This window comes from Chroicocephalus ridibundus, chromosome 2 (genome assembly GCF_963924245.1).
Source record: "Chroicocephalus ridibundus chromosome 2, bChrRid1.1, whole genome shotgun sequence".
Lineage (NCBI taxonomy): Eukaryota > Metazoa > Chordata > Aves > Charadriiformes > Laridae > Chroicocephalus > Chroicocephalus ridibundus.
In genome coordinates, this window is record NC_086285.1 from 39,594,469 (window position 1) to 39,612,674 (window position 18,206).

Here is an 18,206-nt window from a genome sequence, read left to right on the forward strand (position 1 = left end):
CAAATAGCCCAGGTAATGTTTTTTGACATGTTTAATAAATGATGATAACTGTAGATCCTGGTTTTTGAGATGAATTTAAATAGTTACTGGTTGTGTAGTTGTTAGTCTGTCACAAAAACTGATGGAAAACAAGGTATTAATGGAAAATACAGTGAATAGCTTGGGCAGCTTCTTCAAAGGGAGTTATGTTGCTTATTATAAGTTTTTATTTTTCTATTCTATAACAGGACAGTCATTCTAAATTGAATGTTGCAATTACACTTCCAAAAACAGAGCTGCAGATGATAACCTCAGCTTATGTTGAGCTTTTCAGTCCACAAGGGCAGAAACAAACGTCTAATTTTGGATAGTCAGGCTCCAGTGCCAAATGTTGTGAAGTATGAGCTGTTTTACATTGATTGAAAAGCTCTGATAATGAGAACTTGATGCATCTGGGAAGTCAAGACTTCTTCATTTTTTGTTGAGAGCATGAACGGTGAAGGTTTTGTGTCCTTTCACTAATCCCATTATGGCTAATGGCTGACTCACGGTATTTATAAGAGCATAAAATAATATGACTACTTAGGAAGAGGAGTTCATCTAGCGTACTGTCCTGTTTCTAATGTAGTCCAATGCTATGTTTATGGAAGAGCATAAAAATAGGTCAGATGCACAGCAACATCTCTTAAATGTACTCCTTATTTCCCATAGTAGTTCTCCTTTTCTTTCTCAATAAATTCTTAATTTTCTGTTTGTCTTTTTGACTTCTGCCGTCTGAAAAATTTGTCATTATTGGAACTGTTATTTATAGTTTTAGCTTCAAAAATAACACTACCTATTCATTTTTTCATAGGGATGATAAAAATATCCGCTTCTTTTTACAGATACAGGATATTTTCCTTTCATATACATGTGCTTCCTTATTGTCCACTTTTTACATAAAGTTTTCATTCTATCACCTTTAGTTTAAAAATCATAGAATCATGGAATGGTTTGGGTTGGAAGGGACCATAAAGATCATCTAGTTCCAACCCCCCTGCTATGGGCAGGGACACCTCCCAATAGACCAGGCTGCTCAAAGCCCCATCCAGCCTGGCCTTGAACATCTCCAGGGATGGGGCATCCACAACTTCTCTGGGCAACCTGTTCCAATGCCTTACCACCCTCACAGTAAAGAATTTCTTCCTAATATCCAATCTAAATCTACCCTTTTTCAGTTTGAAATCATTACCCTGTGTCCTATCGCTACACTCCCTGATAAAGAGTCTCTCCCCATCCCTCCTGTAGGCCCCCTTCAGGTACTGGAAGGCTGCTATAAGGTCTCCCTAGAGCCTTCAGGCTGAACAACCCCAACTCTCTCAGCCTGTCCTCATAGCAGAGGTGCTCCAGCCGTCTGATCATCTTCATGGCCCTCTGCTGGACCCATTCCAACATCCTTCTTGCGGTGAGGACTCCAGAGCTGAATGCAGTACTCCAGGTGGGGTCTCATGAGAGCAGAGTAGAGGCGCAGAATCACCTCCCTCAACCTGCTGGCCACACTTCTTTTGATGCAGCCCAAAAAAATTTTACTGTAACAGCCAGAGTGTCAGGAAAGCAAGGAGAAATTACTTTAAATGATTTAAAGGAGTTTAATGTCATTGTGTGCATAATTTAGAAGAGAGTTGGTGATTGTTTTATTTACTTTATCTTCAACATAGTCTTTCTCAAATACTTTACTCATAAGGACTTAAGAAATAAGAATTTTGGAGGAACTTGTGGACTGTTTGTTCGGTAAATTTTCTTGAGCTGTGGGAAATCTAATTTGTTTTGAGATACTGCAGAATTAGGAACAGGTGATGTCCTGGTTTTTTTTTCGGGCCTACAAGAATTAGTTTGGGTAAGTGGATTTCATCTCTCATGCTCCTGCACTGCATTATGGCATAATCTTGTCTTGCTTGTTTCTGAAAAAAACCCCAAACCTATTCCATGTATGTGTTTCCTAGAATATAAAACATCTCAAAAAGAGATGAGAGAGGAAAGGAAGGCTGAAAAAGTGAAACCAAGTCTATTCATGTTTTTCCCACTTATGGGGATGTACTGCCACTGTCAGTTAGGTACAGCCTTATGTTTTTATCATAATATGCCAATGAGTTCAGGAAGCGTAATAGAAATTTCCTCTGCATTTGTCTCGGAAGATAACAGTGTTTTAAAGTCTAAAGGGAAACATAATGCTTAATGGTATCATAATATATGATGTACATTATGGTCAGGGGATGTGATCCTTCCCCTCTATGCAGCACTGATGAGGCCACACCTGGAGTACTGTGTCCAGTTCTGGGCTCCCCAGTATGAAAGAGACATGGGCATACTGGACAGAGTCCACCAAAGGGCCAAAAAGGTGATGAAAGGACTGGAGCATACCTCCTATGAGGAAAGGGTGAGAAAGCTGGGACTGTTCAGCCTGGAGAAGAGAAGGCTCGGGGCATCTCATCAATGTGTATAAATGCCTGAAGGGAGGGTGCAAAGAGCACAGAGCCAGGCTCTTTTCACTGGTGCCCAGTGCCAGGAGAAGAGGCCCAAAATGAAACACAGGAGGCTCTGTCTGAACATCAGAAAGCACTTTTTGACAGTGAGGGTGACTGAGGATGAGAATAGGTTGCCGAAAGACGTTGTGGAGTCTCCACCCTAGGAGATAACGAAAAGCCATCTGGACATGGTCCTGGGCAGCCTGCACTAAGTGGCCCTGTTTGAGCAGGGGCAGTTGGACCAGATGACCTCCTGAGGTCCCTTCCAACCTCAGTGATTCTATGTTTCTGTGCTATATTTATTTTCTTGCATAATTGGAGAACTAATTTCTAAGTTAGACAATATGTTTGCTAAAAAAGTTACTGCTTTGAAGCAAATTTAGTTTGATGTGAGGAGTCCTCTGTATATACAGAAGTAGCCTTTAGAAGTTTTGTTTTCTTACCTTGGCACTTTGGACTATGCTTGGATAGTAGAAAGATCAGTTGTTCTTGATTATAGAGCAGCTTTAGACTGTCTGGGCAAAACCACATCTGATTTTTATCTACAATGAAGTTGTTATTGATTGTTGTCTTGAGCCAGAAAGATCAGTTCTAAACATTTCTTTTGATTGGAGATGCCAGCTTTGCAAAAATCCTTATTTCCATAGAATCATTGAGGTTGGAAGGCACCTCTGGAGATCATTTAGTCCAACTGCCTTGCTCAAAGCAGGATTAGATAGAGGAGGCTACCCAGGATATTGTCCAGTTGGGTGTTGAATATCACCGAGGATGGGGACTCCACAACCTTTCTGGGCAACCTCTTCCAGTGTTTGACCAGCCAAGACCCCGAAGGAGCCTTCTCTGCTCCAGGCTTAACAGTCCCAGCTCTCTCAGCCTCTCTTCATACGGAAGAAGCTCCAGTCCCTTAACTCTCTTTGTGGCCCTGCGCTGGACAGTAAGTCTGTATCTTTCTTGTACTGGAAAGACCCAAACTGGACTGAACATTCCAGATGTGGCCTCACTAATGCTGACTAGAGGAAAAGGGTCACCCCTATATTTCTCTGGGATTTGAAGAAAAACCTTAATAGAAAAATAATAAAAATCTGTTCCGCTGGGGCGTTCGCAGCTTTTTTCCTGTCTCATCACTTGTCCTTTGTAGTCATCAGAAAGTTGTAGTCTCTGAAAACTGTTCAGCTATCTTTATTCAGTTATCTTTCCCATGCAACTTAGCAAGGTATTCTTTATATATTTTGAAGCTGTGCTAAGAGATCTTCTGGAAGACCGTAACTTGAGCTTGGGACAGAGAAAAGTATATTGTCTCCTCTGTTAAGATTCTACTTTGCAATCACTTCAACACATTTCTTTGCTGTGTATCACTCCTGTTTGAATTTGAGGACCCTTTACTTTTAAAACTGAGTAGCCCTGATCTGGTGGTGCTAGCAGTCTCAGGGGTGGTAGGTGGAAGGTTTTTATCACTGCTTACCAAGTTTTGAACTGAGCTCAGTAACATAAACATGAGTCGCCTGCTTACTAGAAGTCCACGTCTGTTGTTTATGGTGGTGCTGGTTAGAAGTTGGACGTTTCAGAGTGGTTTCAGTGTGGTGTCCACACCGTTAGAACAGTTTGTCTGAGTTCTGAGGTTTAATATAAGTTTACAATCTGATTTTCCAGTCATTTCCTTCCTTATTGCTCTAACACCACTCTTCTCCAGTGGAAAATCAAAGGCAGTATATGTAGTTCAAAAGAACTCCGTGCAACTTCAGATCAAGCTGACCGTGGTAGTTGTCACTGAAAGGACCGAGAACAATTCTTTCGCTTGTTCCAGTGCCACAACAAAAATGCCTTCATGTGCATTGACATTGAAAAGTGGGCTGCTTGGATACAGCTTACACATATATTTAATTAGAACTGATTATATTTTGTTTGAGTTCCCAGTACATACAATGGTTCCTGAGAAGAGAAGTGTTTATATGCTGTCCCTATCAGAGTTCTTTTTCTTGCTGTTACGGCTTGAGGCAATGGTAGCAACTTCTGACCCTCTCTGGGTAACACATATCTTCTGAAATGGTGCAGATACTACACGTGTTGTAGTTTGGAATGCCCTGTGTTTCGCTAGTTGTTCATGGTGCTATTTGTACTATTCTGGACTTAATCAATGGCTGGAAAATGCAAATTACTTTTTTATTACCACTGTTAAATGGGTTTGGCCACTGCATACTAAACTGTTACCAAAAATGGTGTAGTTTGTGGGTTCTGAACTATACCTATTCTATATGCTATATTCTAAGCATATTCTAATATGTGGAGATTTGAGATGAAAGGAGAATGCAATCAGCATTTTGTGGAGAGAGCCATTTTAATAAAATTTGATTGATACCTACTGTAAGTATAGTTTCAGTTTTACTATTGGAATGTAACAGGTCTAAGAGAATTAGCAATAGATATTCACAGATTTCAAAATGTAAATATGTAGTGTGCTTTACTTGCTAAAAATAAAGTTCATCCTTTGTGTTACAACTCTGTCAGTGAAGATATTTTCTCTCACTGAGTTTCATCAGACATAGTTTATGATTGGCTGCTTTTTCCATTTTAAAATGCACCTAATGTCTCTCTATTCATCAGTTTCACATGCAGAGTAATTAATAAATCCTTGTGGGTTTTTTAAGATTTCTTTCTCAAGGTCTGTATTCTTTGTTAAATGTGATGTTTAAAATATTTAGAGTTGAATTCAATCTACGTCTTTTCCCTGGCATATACTTTTGGAGGCATAAACAGGATATTCTGTTTTCTACCAGAAGACGTGTCTTTATGAGCCTAGTAGAAATAGATCCATACTTGTTCAAATTGAGCTGAAATTGAATGAAAGGTCTCAAATACATGGGTGAGCATTTATGTATGTGCGTTGACATAGACAGTGTTAGTTCTTAGCACTTATCTCTTTAATAAAAAAACAACAAAACAGACTTAACAAAGCTCTGCAACGTAAAAAATAAGCCTAAAGGGACCTGTGTATTTTCCTTTTTTTAGTTTTCTCTAACTGTCTCAGTGATACATTTGGTTTTGCTGAAGAAGAGGATAGATATATTTTTTAAGTATATGACTTCTTAATTTGATTTGTGAAGGTGACATAAGTGGTGAGTGGTACCAATATTGGCAACACAGTTTCATCAGTTGGGAGGAAGAATTGTTTTGATTTCTAACCATTGTCATCACACTTTTTAAGGCAGGGACAATATGCAATAATACAGGTCTCTAATCCTCCCCGAGAACTCTGGACTAATCACTTTGTGTTTATTTCTAAAACCCCTTATGAGTAGTCAAGAATAATTTAATTTTTTGTACATCTTTCTTGACATTTATCCTTTTGTTAGAATTACTTACAGTTCTTCTGATAACTAGGTAAAATGGATGCATGATTTAACAAATAGAGTTTGATGAATAGATCAGACTGCCAGCCTGGCCTCTGCAAAAATGTGGTGACTTCAAGGCTCATAAAGGATACTATTCTGCATTTCCCATTTTCCATTGACCAGAAAATTTAGGAAGATAGTCCAGTATGTAGTGAGTACCAGAGCAGTTCTCTGGTCATACTAAGATTGGGGTGGCGTGGTGGGGTGGGAATTGAAGAGAGAGCTGAAGCAATTCCAGCAAGTGTTACACATTGTGTATTTAAAATATATTTGTTGGATATTTTGAATCTTTACTTCCAGAAAAAACAGACGTATGTTAGAGATGGGAATTAATATTGTAAAAGACTTGCTAGAAAGTGTAGCTACTGAACTTCATATAATATCTGTTCTTTTCTTAGAACAGACATGGGTAATTTGCAATACATTTTTAATGATAAGCTGGTAACTGGGTGTTCTCTATTAAGTTTGTTTGCATTTCTCTTTCCCGTTTTGGCACTGATAATATTCTCAAAGTTGGCTGTGGTTAGCGAATACCTTCTTATTGATTGGCTTGATCAGTATAGACTAGTCTAATATATACTAGACTTTACTTGGTGTTTCTCCTCGATTTCCACAACTAATTTGCCTTGAGAGTTTCATTTCTCATTCTGCTGCAGACATAGTGTTTTTCACACTGAAGCTTCTGCTTACTCATCATTTTCTACTTCGCTTTTATACCAAGCTCACATGTACAGACAAGTATCATTTGGATCAGGCTAATTTTCTGTTTAAATAGAACCATTTATACTCAGTTGTGCCATATGCTGTGTCTACCAAAAGTCTTTCAGTCTCTGTTAATACCTACATGAATGTTTTCATGATCTTACAATTTTGGCTTGAACACAGGAAAGCATTTATATGTTCAAACACTCCATAAGAGTCATTTAACAAGTAGCTGAATACATAAAGGTGACTGCATGGCAAAGAACGGTATAAGAATAAAATTATAATGAACTAATAGTATTACATTATTAATCAAACACAATTAAAAGGTGACACCTACTCGTGCACACAGCATATTGCTCCCTTATTTCTTTAGTGAAGGACATCAAGACAATTGGAGTGTAATATAATATTGATTGAACGGTAGTGACAATCAAGCCCTGAATTACTGCTAGCTCAGCCAGTTTTGCTTAGTGGCGCTGTTAATCTTAAATCTGTATTTAATCGTAAATACAGCTTTGTGTATATTTTAGAGACCAAAGACAAAAAAAGTAACTGTTTCTAGCCTTGGTAATATAAAAATTGATATTAGAATAATTTCTGTCACATGAAATGCATTGGCATTTTTCTTCAAAAGTTGCAAAGAGGGCATTGCTTTTCATGTTTAGGCAAAGTAGCTTTCCATACCAAAACTGTGAAATATTAAATCTGCATGTTATTATAAATTCTTCTTCAATGTTAGCCTTGCTGTCATGAAAGAGCACTAATGCAGCAATTAGTTTCATTTCCTTTCATCTGCAGAACGAGTACAGCTTTCTTGCTTGGTCAATACAGAAGGTAAACAAATTCTCTTATTTCTGAAAATCAGTGCTGTATCTCAGAGTAAGTTTTCTAATCTAATGAGACTTGTTCTCTGCTATTTCTAAGTTATCAGATGTGCATGTAGAATGTATTATATGAAGGAAACAGAGCAGATAGAGGTGTTCTGTGTCTGGAATTGGACCTAACTGAGATGACTTAGAAATATATTATTATACACATGGGGTCAGGAACACAGAGTAGACTAACATAGGGCAGTTCAGTATTTCTTACAGTTCCTGCAGAACAAATACCTTGACTAGGCAGCACGGTTGGTCTCTCTGCTATGAACTCCAGTCAAAAGGGTTCTCAGGTGAAAGGATTCTTATTAACAGAGAATCCCACTGTAGTCCTTATTGCGTGTTAGCATCCTGACAAAACAAGAGCCATACGTGCTCAGTGTTTCATTTTTCAAGGTGATTTTTCAATGGAGCAGAAACTCAGTGGAGGATGCTTTACAGTGTCCTTTCAGCTAGTTAGCAAAATAACATCAGTTATTGGAAGTATATTTGCTGTTGAAGTCAACTGTGTTTTGGTTCTCTTCATTTAAGTGCGTTACAGAAGCAAATGTGTTACATGACACACATGTTGAAACAGGTAACATCCTTGCCTTTCAAGCAGATTTATAGTGGCTTCATTTCAATTTCTGAATACCATTTTAAAGACCAAATAATAATGAAACAAAGTGAAATGCAGCATTCTCCTTGACGCATCAGGAATAGTCAATTTGCAGCACTCCCTATAGAAGGCTATCTGGGTGAAATACAGTATTCTGTTATTAAAGTATGCTTCTCTTTAAAATAGTTGTCTTCAATTTATTACACCTAATTATTAATTGGCATAATTCTACTTATAGGCAGTTTTTGCTTGAATGAATATTGGTATTTATATTCAAAGAACAACTCAGTTAAAAATGAGTAAGCTAAAGTATTTCACTTGCAGCTTAGCAACCTTACCAAGTTATTTTTTCCTCATTTATTATAATTTGCATTTATTTTTTTAAAAACTGACTTAATGTAAATACAGGTAAATAGATACGTCTAAATTAAATAGAGGTTAATCAGGATGTGAAGATTAAATTAAATTATCCAGTATGATGACCTCCACATACTCTATAAAGTTGCTTGTTCATATATGGTTTATACATAGCATAAACATGCAGTTGTGAGTTTTGCATAATTTTCTTTATTCTCTCATTTTAAATCTTAATTATAGAAACAGAACTAGAATTATTTTTAAATGCTTTGTAATTTAAATAAACCAGATTTTTGTGTAGCTGGAAATAATAGGAGTCTGTAGAGCAGTTTACATCTGTGCAGGTGTTCTTCCTCTTGACTTGCACGCTTGCCATCATTAAAAATCTGAGGCTCACTTGCCTGCTTATCCAAATTGATGTATTCCTCAGAGCAATGTTCACAGAAACAGCCTCAGTGTCACTCAGCTGGAGAAGGCTCCTTCTACTACATGTGAGGAAGGACTACTGTAGTCGTGCCTCTTAGAGTATTATTTCTCTGAGGAAAAGTCTTAGAGACGTTTGGGGTTTTTTTCTGTAACATGGAACATTCCTGCTCGTAACAGCAATTGTGGTCAACGAAGGAAAAGAAAGATCTACATGAACACCCACATAAGTAACATGTCAAACTTTAGTCATTGTTTTAGTGATGAGAAATCTGTCTGCTTGAGTGGATACCAGAGATGTCAGTGGGTAAGGTGTGAAGCAAAGTCGTTACTTCTCAGTACATACCCTAGGCTGAAAATCTGCACAGTTCCATCTTAATCGGCGTGCTTTCAGCTGAGCTTCCATGAAAGGCTTTTAGTTTAGAAAGATCAGGTAAAGGAATCATTTATTTTTTGTTATCCTTCAGTACCAGCCTCGAGTGATTTGTTTTCCTCCATGGAGTGTTGTCTCATACATATGTACAGGTCAAGCCACAGAAAGGGAAAATGTAGAGGAACAAATGTGGAAAAGAAATGGGATGATCCCTAGGAAAAAGAAAGCACTGGGTGGTGTGTGGTCATCATCCTGAGTGTCGGAGTGAGTAAGAGGAAACCTGTATCCAGGTTATTTCACCCAAGCCACCAAAAGTGAATTACCTAGTAGACAGTTGTATAATTTCCACTGGCTTTGATATGCAATGGAGTAGACATTTTACTTCAGTGTTCCCAGATACCAGGCCAAAACCATTGTATTTTTTTATGCCTCTGTGTCACATTTAGAGCACTTCCCTACCTGGTCATGACCAGGAAAATGAATGTATTCATTATGTTAACAACAAATACTAGATTATTGATTTGAGTTCAAATTTAAGCATCTTTTACAGATTAAAAGTTTTCAGTAAAAATTGAATTTTACTGGGGTTTTTTATATTTTAATTTTTTTCTCTACAGATGATTCAGACCATCAGGACTCTAGTTGAAAATACAGATAGCTTATATGAGAAGATAGTACAATGTCAGAAAGCAGGTGAGTACAAGCTGTTTTTTAAAAATGTTACAAAGAACTTAGTGCTGCTCCAAACATCTTCCATTATTTTCTTCCATTCTTTGATCTGCTTGTCTGCTTTCCTGTAACTTTCAGTCTCTTTTCCTCATTCTCTTTTCCTGAAAAGTTAAAAATAAATAATGCTTTTCCACCCCCACTCTTCCTTTACAAACTCTTTTCTATTAGTGGTGTTGTCCAACTCAGATCAGCAGGAGGAAGGCTTACCCACTCTGAATTTCTAGATCTCCCCTTTATTCACAGCCCACATTCCTCAGACTCTGTGAACTTTAGTCAAACTATAGAACTGTCAAAATACTTGAAGATTTTAATTTGTCTTACTTACTTCAAGCTGTCAAACATAAATAATCATAAATGCCATGATTGACAAAACAGTATTTCACATATCTTTTTGGTAGATGAAGAGATTTATCTAAAATACCAAACTCAAAATCTATCATGCTGCCATAAGACATACATTGTCTTGTAGACTTGTGCACTTACTTCTTGAACCATCTCCCGTTTTTGTGGTGATAGTGTGCCATATTGTTTTAGCTTCATCAGTGTCTCAAGCAGTTAAGATCCTTGGTTAGAGGTAAGGCAAAAGATAATTGCCTATTTTACCTCATATTTTAAAATTGTTGCCCTTCAGAATTGTTTCTGCTGGCTCATACAGATTCCATATGTCTGATTTTCTTGAGTCTTGCAACCTTATTTTACATGAAGTGCCGATTGGTCCAAGAATCCTTTGTTTAAGAATGCTAAAGACTTAAAGCCCATGCTAAATAGTGGAGATTTTGATCTCATTTAAATGAGAAACCTCCAGCATGGTGACATAAGCCTAAGTATGGATTATGTAATAGATCCTGCTATTTAGGGCAGCTTTAGCCCTGCAGGGTCAAGGTACTTTTAAAGATGAATGAGCTGAACTGAATTACCTTTTAACATCAATGGTTTTAGAAGATTTTCTTATGACTAATTGATCTCATGATTTCAGTAGATGCTGCTCTATTTAATTCTGAGTAAAAGATTATACATTTTCCTATGTAGTTTCTTGATAAGGAAAAAGCAAAATTACGCCCTTGTTTGGGCTTTTTTTGTTCTGTGTCTCAAAGAGTGAAAAAGCTGCTAAAATAAGGACTCAAGCTGACAATAAGGAGTAAAATTTTTATTGTCATGAGCAGGCTTATAAGAGAATTCTGTTAAATAGGCAAAGTGGACTGTCTCTGTTAAACCGTTTTCTAAGTTAAGTCTGATAATAAGACTTTTAGTCTCCTTTACAGTTCAGACCTAATTTTAAAATAAATGCATCATTATCTTTTACTTAGGTTGATGGCCTGTTGAATAGGGAAAGGTACTATTCTTGAGATGGCTTTTTTCAGAATTCAGGTTCTTTGCTACTAATTTTTCTAAGAACATTAAACTTCTCATTTTGGTTCTTTAAAATTAAACCATATGAAAAAACTTCTGCTTTCTTCATATCAGCATATTAATTTCAACTCGACACATTCTGTTCTTAATTAAATAGTTATTGAAAGCATTTTAGATACAGTAACTAATGAAAAGATATGGAAACATAATATTGCTTTGGTTCCCACTGTACTTCTCATTCTTAACAGAACTAAGAAAAAAATCTGCATAACTTCAAAATGATTGCAGTGCCATTTATTTTGTTGCTATTAAGCCAGCTAAAGATCCTGCAAGAAAATAGAATGGAGGTGCTAAAGGGAATTTAAAGATAATCCAGTCCATCCCCTTAACTGTTAAAGACCTAAAATGCTCCTGTATCTTCTCTAGGGTAAAGAATTTGAATGTCCAGGTCACCTTACCTCATTCCTAGCCTCCTTTGTACCCAACTCACATCATTCTTGTACTTCTCTTTAGAATCTTCCATTGCATTCCTTTGCTTTAAATTATGCCTGAGCTCATCACTGGTTAAATAAGAGAACCACAGCCTAGGAATTCAATTTGGTGTTCAGCAGTGGGAACTCAAAAGAACGTGTGATATTCCGAGTATTCATTAAATAAATGATCAGGGGGGTCAAATAATGAACGAACACAGGTTGCTGGTGACAAAGAATTATTGAACATAACCAAATGTAGATATGACTGTGAAACAGTACAGGAGGATCTTGTGAAACTGAGGATTATAAACAATGTGTGAAATGTAACATCAGGAAGGGTAAATTAATGTGTGTAGGGGAAAAAGTAGCTTTGACAGTACCCACAAGAAATAGCCTCCAAGGTTTCTGTTTTAATTCAGGAAATTAAGGTATTGTATGCAATTCTAACAGTGTCAGTTTACTGCTAATATAATGCATAAATATGCATTCCAGCTTTTTTTTCTGTATGGTCATTTGTTCAGTCAGAACTCTTGTTCTGGTTCTTGTCTTCTGGGATCTCAGCTGTACTGTCCTTTTCTTTGACTGTTACAGCCTTGCTTTATGTACGTCATTTTCCTGGCTGTTGTTTTGATGTCTGTCCCTAACATTCATTTCTCTGCTTTTTCCTCATTGTACGTCAGGACTGAGCTGCTTTTGCTTTTCTTGTGTTTGCTCATTTGGTAGCAAGAGTTTCCACTGCCTGATAGATTGTCAGCCATCGTCATGCTTTCCATCATGTTGTCCCACAGGCTCACTGTAAACATCCACCAGGCTACTTCCTTTGAATTGGTTTTTAAAATTATCCCACAGATACAGCTAGATTGACACATGTCCTCCTACCACCTTAACCAAAATAGTTTTCATTGCTTCCTTATACTCCACACTCTTTCTTTACCCATCTGTTACCTTTTTGCCTCATACTTAGATTCTAAGTTGTTGGAGCAGGGACTGTCTTATTTATTCCATCTGTACAGTGACTAAACCAGCAGGGACTTAGTTTATTAAATACTGCAAGTAGCAAAAGACATAAAATCAGTACATTTTCTAACACATACTCCAAAGAAGTCCTTCAGCAATGTCAGAAACAGGATACAGTTTCAAGAAAGGGAATATCCAGACATTCTGGGTGCTGTCAAAGATAAATGTGGTGCACAATATCCATTGGGAAAATGTCTTAGCTGCATGCAGAAAAAGATGATGATGGTGGCCATACAAGCACTGCAAATACATCCTGTAGTTGAAAATCAAAGTAATAAAATCAATTTTGTCCTAATACTTATATTTCTCGGTTCCCCTGTTAACTGCTTAAGCCTTCCAGCAAAGCTACGCGTTTACAGAGCTGTTTCTTTTGTATTTGTTCCTGTTATTTGCAATCTAAATTGTTTTTAGACTAGTGTCCAGCAAAAGAAAGCGTGTAATATGCAGAAAAAGTAATACTCTGTGTTACATGCTATGTGCAGATTAGATAATCCATTAACAGAGGGAAAGAAATTGATATAATTAAATCTTGAGGAGCACTTTTGACTGGATATATAGGCACGCAACTGTGTTTTTATTTAAAAAGTGAAAGGAAATTACTAGATCAGTTTTTCCCAACATTTTTGTAGTTACCCCTGACGTGAGAGTTTACAGTGTTTGCAGTATGGATACCGTGGAGTTCACACAAGTCCTGTAGAACCTGTTAATCCACATCTTCTGAAATACTTCCTCTCATCAGTGAGTCTTGATTTTTGATTAGAAGCCACTGCATTTAAACTATGGCTTCATATGTGGGGTAGTGAAGAAATGCTGCTTTGTCCATTACCGTTGGCCTTCATAACTGAGCAATATTTAATGTGTTTGGCTGCATCAGTAGGACACGCTGCTCTTCAAGTTAAATCTTAGAATCAGATACTTTACTATATTTTTCGTGACATTCACTGTTAGACAATCAACAATGTTTACCACCATCACATAAAATCTCCAACATCACCTATTGTGAATAAAATAGCACTTTGAGGCCCCTCTCAGACAGTGTTCATTCTTCTGAAATACCTGTTTTACTGTGTTCTCTCCTTGTTCCCATTTGTTCTAGGACAGCTTTCAAATTGTTTTAACTCCTTTCTCCATGTGTGTCACAGCATCATTCTGAAGGTCTATTTGCACAATAGACTGTCTCCAATAGTTAAGGAGAGGTGTGAATAAAGGGCATGTTGGGGGGAATCCTTTCCCTTAGGTCTCTTTCTTTCTTTATTCAGTCCATTATTTTACTGTTATTTTACCATTATTTTACCGTTTTTTTTTCTTTCCTCTTTTACTCTGTCTTGCTTCATTTTTCTACATTTCTTCATTTTCCTATTTGTCCTTCTTCCTCACGCAGCTCCACTAAGCATCTTCAGGTGCAACTCCACAGCAGGTCAGGTTATACTGTCATTGCATATATTCCCTGCCTCTGTAATCCTGTTCCTCTCCTGGGCCTTGAATATTCTTGAAGCCACATTTTACTGGGGGATGGAGGGAGTGAAGAATTGCACTTAAATCACCTTAGGTAGCGTGGGTGAATACGTGATTGATCTTTTTCCTCTGTGTTCAAATCTCTCTCACCATTGTTACTCACACCAATCGTACACCATGTTTTTCATATATTGCTCCTCATACATAGCTCACTGTAATACCTTGGATGGTGTTGGTTTTTGGGGGAATCTGATATATTTTGCACAAGGGTGGATGGTTCCTAGGATACATCTCCCATATGGCTGGATATTCTCATGATCTCACTTGCTGTTCTCAGGGCAAGCACTTAAACCAGCACAGACTTTTGTATTGTTCTGAGTTTGCTCCTTCACATGACGCCTTGTTTTTTCCTACTGTTAATGCAATTCTAGACCAATAAAAGATCAGCTTGTATTAATGATGACTGGCCAGAGCTACATATTCGACTTTCAGCAACTTCAGTGAGCAAAAATGACTGGAAAATTTGATTATGTACTGGAAATCAGAATAAAATTACAAGAGGCTAAAATAGAATTGTTGATTTTAAATAGCCTTTCCAAGTACAGATATATTTACAAAATTAATCAGTTATATTAACTTGTAGTTTGTATTTTTTAGCAGTTGCCTTCTATCTGCTAAAATGGTTAAAGAGGCAGGATTGATTATATCTCTTAAGATATAGAGAAGTATACTAGAGTGCAGAAACACAGCAGACATTTTATGTACTAAGATTGGCTCAAAGGCCACACTGTTATCCTAACTACAGTCTAATCCGAAACAGTAGGAAAGGCTGAGGAGTCCGTTCGTTTCCCCATGGACTATCTGTATCTACATGTGACAACAGAACTAGTACAACAGCTGCTGACTGAGACTAACCAACTCTTCCAACCTATCCATAGATGAGGGTTTAAAAAAAAAGCAGAGTTAGTAAAGCGTTACAATCAGTATGGTTGAAAGACAAGTTTTGTAATATGTATTATTAGCTAAAGCGCTGAAAAGTTGAACAGGCTTTCAGATATACATCCCCCTTCATATTTTAAACAATAGCAACAAACAATAACAATTAGAGGTTGGGGAAATGGCTCTGGGTTTAACTAATTGTGTTAATCAGGCGATTTGAAAGAAAAAGGTACCCAACTTCTCTGGACCAGAAGGTGATACTAAGGAAAGGAGAAGTTACATTTCTGTGGAAGCAGAAGAGATAATAATTACTATTGCCAGTGAAAATATGTGGGCTTAGCAGGATCTGAAGACTGGGAGAAATTATAATGTGCCATAATCAATGTCTGTATTAAGACTGCTTTCTAGCATTCAATAAAATCAGGATCTTTTTTCCTTAGACTTTCATTGTTCTCTCTTGAGGATCAAGGCTGATAAGTAAAAGATGGATACAGCAGTCTTTGGAAAAAATCCTCTCCCTCATAGCTCTGTGTTTCTGCCCTTTATAGACAGTATTAATTCATTCTCATACATCGTAGTGGCTTAACTTCACCCACATGCAGAAATGTAGTCTGACTTCATGGAGGACTGTCCTTGTGGATTAAAGTTTTCCCTACATTGGGGGTAAAATACCAAGATTCTTCTTTTCAGAGCAAATGTTTTAATATGTGAAGGCTTGGTTTTCTGTGTATTTTGTGGGACTGCTGTGTCGGAGGTACAGAAAGAGTGTTAGTGAGTGGGTTTTCTGTGTTTTGTAGCTTGATGTGCATTTCATTGACTAGAAGATTAATGTTACACAGGAATGTTCTTGGAAGTGTTTGAGGAAGGTGAAGCTGGTTACTCAGCTCCTGGAAGTAACCGAGTTTTAATTAAATCAAGGCCAGATGCCACAGATATCCTCTTTATAACTTCATAACAGTGTAAGCTTGGTGCTGCAACTACTTTGAATCTCTTCTGACGTTCATAAGAAGTTGGTGACCATCTTATGTCATAAGTGGCATTAAAGAAAGTGTCTCACATTGAAAACTGAATTATTGTGATTGCGTATGGAAATGGATGAGTTTGGATTGGAAGACTAAATACTAATGCAGTCCTTGCAGAGAGCATGGCTTTTGGCAGGCTGTAATGCCATTGTTGTTTGGGATAAGAAGGTTATCTCAGGCATAGAATTTGTCTTTGCTACTTTTAAAGAATAAAAGGGCAGCAGGTACCAAAATGTGTTTCAATAGAGGCAGTACGTGGCTGTCTGTGTCTGGGGAACGTTTCCACTTACTACAGAGATACTGCACGTTGCCAAAGAAGTTGAAATAACTAAATTAGTTGTTCAGTATTTTTTAATTAATACATTATTTCGTCAAGTATTAATCCAAATATTTTTAATGCAAATAATTCAGACCTGGAGCTTCTTGAAGCTGAAGCACAGTGCACTCAGAATCTGCAATGACATTCGGATTCTCTAGTTATGACGTAAAATGTTTTGGGTGACTTCAGTGGGAAGCAGGTGCTTGGAAGTGCTTGAGGGTCTAATCCTTGTTCCTGTTATGGTTCAGTTTTTGCACGTAGTAGTGATCCCTAGATAATACAGAGGTGTTCTAAGTACTAATTTATTAAGATTCATTTTGAATCTTTGTGTGAAGTGTTCTATAAGCAAAATACACGAGAATTCACAGATATAGTGACTTCTGTTGCTTCTCTAACATGGTTTATTTGATATATTGTTTTATTTGATATATTTGTTTTTTGTTTTAAGAGGAAATTGTTTGTGAGGTTGAAATACATGAGTGTTTAGGGAATATAATCTGAAATAAAAATATTAAGAAACATATTTAATGCTGTAAAAAACTAAGGCCATGGCTTTCGAAGATGTTGCCATGTGTAGCAGTTGTATGTGCAGATTAAATATTTATATGTGGAAGTGAGTACTTACAGCTTAAATTCTTTCCTAAAATTCTTTCCTATATTACCATTTAACCTACACAGTGTAGGAAGAAATATTTTGATCTATAAAGTGCTTTCTTGGATTTCTTTTCTTGTAAAGAACAAATCCATGGATGCAATTTGTTCACAGAAACTGTAAGCATTCGAGATGAGTGTATATAGTAATTGAGCTGCAATATGTAGTAACCTAATCAAGAGCTGTATGATGTTTTCCTTCCATTTTAAAAATATTTAATATTTATTTAATGTTTATTACTTAGGTATTACTCTTTTGAAAAGTATTTGGTTTGCTTTTAAATCAAAAAGTTCTCTACCAAGGATGAAATAAATTACATTTGACTTGACTGAAGTTGTGCTTAACTGCTGTATTATCAGTGTGTATTTTATACATGTATAGACGAATATTGTTTGCTACCCATTTCATATTAGGCCTGCTCAGTATATGCATTTATTGGCAAAGTTTTACTATTGCGCTATTTCATTGATAAAGTTCTTTGTTAAGAGTAAACACCTATACCAGGAGGAGCCCACCTGCTGTGTAGTCATGTCTCAGCTAGGTTGTAAATCATGCTCTTGGCAAGAAAGCTTTCATCAAAGAAAACAAACGAGCATGTCAAGTAGAAGTTTGGCTTTAGAAATACAGTATAGCAAGTGTTGTGCTTGCTCTTTTGCTAAGGATTCCTTGAAAAATGACTGTCTCAACTCTCAGTTAAAGAAAAGGTGTGAATTTTTTTCCTATAAACTGAGGTTGTACGCCAGGGCTTTGTGATAGTAACTCTTAGGAAAAAATTAAATATTACAGGGTTCCAAACAGTCTGAACTCCACCTCTCCTTTTTTTCAGTCTCTTTTCACATCTTGATTTTAATAAAAATGTACTTATCACAGTTTTCCAATAAAGATATATATATTGTACAGTAAAAAAGCAAAAATATAAACATACAGCTCAGTGACTTAAGGCTACTTGTGTAATATATGTAATTTTTATGCTTCAATTAGTTTTAAACTAGCAGAATCACTTATGCTGCCTTATATGTCACATTTTAATCAATATCGTAAGTACAC

The 18,206-nt window shown here is 36.8% G+C and overlaps 1 protein-coding gene across 1 annotated transcript in view; it reads left to right on the forward strand.

The window, feature by feature from the left end:
• The window catches only part of PLCL2 (phospholipase C like 2), a 106,040-nt gene that overhangs the window by 72,147 nt on the left and 15,687 nt on the right, over positions 1–18,206 (forward strand). Inside the window, exon 5 of the mRNA XM_063325147.1 lies at positions 9,821–9,896. Coding sequence (XP_063181217.1) covers positions 9,821–9,896 — 76 coding nt within the window. The remainder of the gene's footprint in view (positions 1–9,820; positions 9,897–18,206) is intronic.